This window comes from Gouania willdenowi, chromosome 6 (assembly GCF_900634775.1).
Source record: "Gouania willdenowi chromosome 6, fGouWil2.1, whole genome shotgun sequence".
In the NCBI taxonomy this organism is placed as follows: domain Eukaryota; kingdom Metazoa; phylum Chordata; class Actinopteri; order Blenniiformes; family Gobiesocidae; genus Gouania; species Gouania willdenowi.
In genome coordinates, this window is record NC_041049.1 from 68,343,193 (window position 1) to 68,348,167 (window position 4,975).

The 4,975-nt window shown below is 42.7% G+C and overlaps 1 protein-coding gene across 4 annotated transcripts; it reads right to left on the reverse strand.

Annotated features, from left to right (window-relative positions):
* Positions 1-225: 225 nt before the first annotated feature.
* On the reverse strand, positions 226-4,307 carry LOC114465085 (calcitonin-1). Of its 4 annotated transcripts, none has more exons than XM_028449860.1 (5): positions 4,190-4,307; positions 3,241-3,332; positions 2,348-2,482; positions 472-657; positions 226-340 (listed from the first exon to the last, which is right to left on the reverse strand). In XM_028449860.1, the coding sequence occupies exons 2-4, from the start codon at positions 3,324-3,326 to the stop codon at positions 498-500; spliced, it is 381 nt and encodes a 126-aa protein (XP_028305661.1). In that variant the 5' UTR covers positions 3,327-3,332; positions 4,190-4,307; the 3' UTR covers positions 226-340; positions 472-497. The 4 variants fall into 4 exon arrangements, with proteins under 4 accessions (XP_028305661.1, XP_028305660.1, XP_028305658.1 ...); XM_028449859.1 differs by having other exon boundaries at positions 472-660; XM_028449857.1 differs by lacking the exons at positions 226-340; positions 472-657 and adding an exon at positions 671-1,602.
* Positions 4,308-4,975: the final 668 nt, after the last annotated feature.

Genomic DNA, 4,975 nt, shown 5'->3' on the forward strand with positions numbered 1-4,975 from the left:
GTGCTCTAATGAGGTTAAAGGTAAAAAATCAAAAATAACCACTGCTGCTATCCTTTTATTTTTTTAATTGTCATGTCTATAAAAGAGGAATATCAGGATGGATATTTCTTTTTGTTCGTGTACGTAAAGTAAAGTGCATCTTTTTTACTGTTATGTGCCAAAAACCATAACATTAACTAACATAATATAAATAAGGACAAGATGCCCTACACATGTTTAGGTTCTTTTCCTGTTTTAATGTGAAGGAATAGATAAATGGCCAGTCCGATGTTCATTTTCTGCTAAATTTTGGTTTGCTCAGTTTTTTTTTTAAAGATGTTTTCTTGTCTGGATTCAACATCTGAAAGACAGAGAAAAAAAGAAACTTTATGAAATTTTAACAAATCGGAACATAATTTCCATTTTAAAAATATTATTTTGTGATACTGGGAATTAGTTTCAAAGAGAAAAGGAAGTATATTTTTTTTGTACCGTTTCCCTGAAGGTGTTGGGGATGTTCACATCTGGATGCTTCTCCTCCGCCTCCCGAAGGCTTTGGCACCAACGTTGGTGGGGACGAAGTTGCTGTTGCCCATTCCTCCCGACCGGCTGAGGAAGTCTGCCAGGCGGTGAGTCACGCAGGTTGCTGTGTTGCAGGCTCGCTTCTGTGCTGTAACGCTGCTTCAGGAGAGCAAACACTGGTTACCAGTACGATCGGGTGGGAGCGTAACTCATCCAATACATCACTATCATTTGAACTGGGATTAAAATAACACAAAAAACACACACAATGCATCTTAATTTCCCTCAAATCTACAACATTTGGATGAATTTCTTACCTTCGAACTTGATGATTTCTTCTAGGATCATTTTAAAGCTTCATTTATGACCTTTTCATCTGCATATTTTAAATGTACACATGTGCCCTAAGAATGAAAATGAGCTATTTCTTTGAAGTAGAAAAATATGTTTATTAAACAACAAACATGGTGTAGCACTGGTGGATGATTTATTAATGATTAAAGTGATTGCTCTTAACTTGTTTGATATGAAGGGATTTAAGTTGCCACAGTGACTCTACATACAGCACACAGAGATGGATATCTGCACCGATTTGAAATTTACACTTGTGGAAAAGAAGTTTGATTGTCTGAGATGAAAAGAAAGAAATCATACGTGGGCAACCCCCCACCCCCCCGAAAAAAAGGAGGGAACGTGGGAAGGGGAGGGGAGGGGAGAACGAGGTGGGAGATTAGTTGCAAGTCCTTTTTCGTCTCTGTTAATTTAGCAGGTCAAACCAGCATGCACTTGCCAATCAAAAGCCAGTAAGGAAGTCTTGGAGGGGTTGGGGATGATAAAACAGGATTCTACAGAAGGGGGAGGCGGAGGATGCAGGACAGGCAAAGGAGAGGCTGAGGGTAGATGAGCACGGATTAGATGCTGTCAAACGTCTCGCCGTAGCTTGCATAGCTGTCGCTCTCGGGGACACTGCGCTTCTTGCCGGGCGTTCCCGCTCCCACGTTCGTGCGAGGGAACGTCTGCAACTTGTGCAGCTCCTGAGACAGTTTGCCCAGCACGCAGGTGCTGAGGTTGGAGCAGCGCTTGGTTAGGGGCCTGTCCATGCTGTCAGGGAGGGGACACACAAAAACACATGCACAGAACAAGCTCATAGATGTGGGAAAACATGCAGCCATCGTTCTTCATCCTTCTGCCATTCACACACAATCTCACTCACATGCATTTGGATCTCATGCCATCAGTGGGTACACAACATGCCTCCACCCTTTCTCAGCAGCATTCAGTAAACATTACCCCCATCCCCTCATGCTTCAAATACTCCACCCCCACTCTAGTTATTGCTCTATTCTTTACACCCACAGAATAAACAAAAACTAGTTGTTTAATGTCATGCAGCGCAGCTTAATTGACATCACACACACTTATTCGATCTGTTAGGCATTCACTGTTCACATGCCCAGCAGGCTTGGCTTTAAATAAACGTCTGTTTCAAACAAAATCAAGCTCATCCATGCAGGAGGAAACTTACAACAAAGAATAGTAATATTAATTAGAATCCCACCTTCTTCTAAAAGTTAAATTGATCTCATTTTGGTTGGCTGATCAGAACATACCGTAAAGGTACAAACCTCTAGACCTGATTAGTAAAACATTCAAACAGATGTTTAGTAGGTTTTAATTAAGTCCTAAATACGAGTCCCTTAAAAACATACATAAGGTCCCAAAGAAGAACTTTTCATTTTGCCCTTTGATCTACACCAGAGGGGTTTATTTGAACCCTTTCCTTCCTTCAGTGGTAGATTCTGCACAGGTATAAAAAGTTAGATGTGTGTTTAGGAGTGATGTGTACCTGTTTCCTTCAGTTGCCTGCTGCTCCAGCTCCTCTGCTGTCATCTGCACAAATTCCTTGACAATGGCGTTAAGTAACCTTCGCGCCTCATAGTCCGTGAGCGTGACTCGGTCTGACATGGTCTCTAAAACCGGTCTGTGGGGACATGAGGGTGGAAGTTTAAACATTTAAGTTGTTTTTCTGAGGTTTGGAGAGATGGGAAATACATTAAAGTGGGCATTAAAAAAAATGCTTTCATCAGAGTTATGGGCTGCGGAGAAAGGGAGGTAGGTGAGGGAGGGTGTGTGGGGTGGGGCTATGGATATGAGAGGTGACGTGCTAGGTGGAGGGGAAAGATAAGATGGAGGAGGGGGGGCTAAGACGTCACAATCTGCGGAAAGTGGCCCGGACTTGAATGGGGTGGGGGGTACTTCTGTGAAAGCAGCGTTAGATTAATGGCTAAATCAATAGCCATAGCACAGTGTGTGTGCGTATGCGTGTGTGTGTGTGTGTGTGGAAGGAAGGGGGTACACAATTTCCATTGTTGCTTTGGAGGACGCACACATAAATGTGGTATCGTACAATAAATCCTAGAAATAAATATAACTTCCTTATCATATAAGTAAATCATTGTTCCTAGACCACACAATTAAAAACAATATAGACAATTTTAGAAATAAAAAAAAAGAAAGAAAAAAAACAAAAAAAAGACTGTTTTTAAAACTATAAGCTTAAACTTTTTGGTACGATCTTTTATTATAACTCAATGAAAACATCACTTACTGAAAGCTTGTCAAACTCTACATCACCTGCTTCCCAACATGCATCTACAAATGATGCAAAGATGGTACTTTTGCCTTGACTTCAGCCATCAGCTGAAGGCTGTGATAGAATATAAAATCTGAGGGTCTCACCTGGCAGGAGCAGCTTGTGAGCAGTACATCTGGCAAATGACCAGGGCGTAGGCAAGGAGGAAAGCCGAGATCTTCAACATAACCATGGTCCCCTACACAGTGGAAAAAGACCCAGGTGTCAGCCAGTTGTGCAGAAGAGCACATCTAAAACGCAAAGTGTCAGATAAGAGTACATGCAAAAGTTGAAGTACTTGTATATTATCCTCTTTGGATGTTGGTAAAAAAAAATTGTACAAAAAAAAAGATGATGAGTGTGATCGCTTCAAAAACCTTGTGAGAGTAAAGCCCCTACTACAGTTCTCGTGCAAAACAGCTCAGAGCATAGATCAGGTGGTTTTTATGTTGGCCCCCACACATCCCGGAGTGCAACATGCCTGTTGCAGCACTTGTGTTTGTGTGTGTATGTGCGTGTGTGTGTGTGTATGTGTAGGTGTGCACGTGTGTGTGTGGTCCTAGACTGTGAATGTATGTGCCACTAGAGGAGGGGCCTGAAGAAAAGGGAGGAGGTTGGACTCCGCTCTTGGCAACTCCCAAAGGGACCAGTCCATTAGTGTAATGAGCTGCCAGCACTATCTCTCTATCGCTCTCTCCATCTCTCTCTCTCTCTTTCTCTCTCTCTCTCTCTCTGACACATTCTCTTACCTGGCCTCTGTTACACACTGTCTCTTATTTTTGGTGCCTTTCCTCCAATGCTTTATCTATTCTATTGGTCTTTTTTCACTGCAATTAAGGCCTCGTCCTTCAAACAGCAGTCTGCATCCTCACGCAAAGGCCGTCATAGTGGAGATCCATCATCCGCACTCTCCAATCTCAATGACGAATTCTGCTTCCTAAAGCCTGACTCTGTGCACATCACTTTGGTTCCACCAAGAACAACTTAATATTCACTTTCAGATCCAATCTGCCAATCTAACATGACCCATTGACAACAATAAAAGTCCCAACTTACCTTCAGCAACAATCAGCAATCGGCAAAAAATAATAATAAAAATATATCTCTGGGAGACTGTGCAAGAACACAACAAGTTGTTTTTCTCCAAACTTGCAGAACAACTCTTGATTCTGTTGCATGCAGCGCCAACGCACCAGCCTATATATCCCAACACTTGGATTTGTGCATTGACTGAGTAGGTGTTTAATTATGTGTCGGCAGCCAATGGGGTAACTCTGATTCCGAGGCTAGCCAATGGGATGTTTCCCTTCGGTCCAGGCACACAAATAAGGGATATGGCTTTAGGACTGACGTCATTCCTCAGTCACTAAGTGCTCCATTCACAAAATCCGTTAGTCATTTGGACCATTTGCCAACCTCCTATTTGCATTGATGTCATTAATTTAATCGGAAGCAAGGGATGGACGTGTCCGTAGCACAGCATCATCAGCAATAAATATTTGAAGAACTTTCCGAAAATGCTACATTCTATGCTATATTGCAGGCGGAAAATCAATGAGCCCCCTACCCCATATCTTCCCCCCACCCCCCACTCCAACCTGAACACCACCACCACAACTGCACTACCCGACCCTCCCAAAAAAGCACTTGCAGGCGGGGCCATCTGCTGGGGAGGGCTGTATACTACACAGTGACGCACTCCTGCTTCTTCATTCATAATGTACTGGCTTGGACAGAACCAAGTACTATACCCTCCATGTTCTTGAGCTCTGCACTGACTATCTGCAATCAGATTATGTAATAGCTTTGTCAATTATTTGATTGGTTCTTTTGTGATCTGCT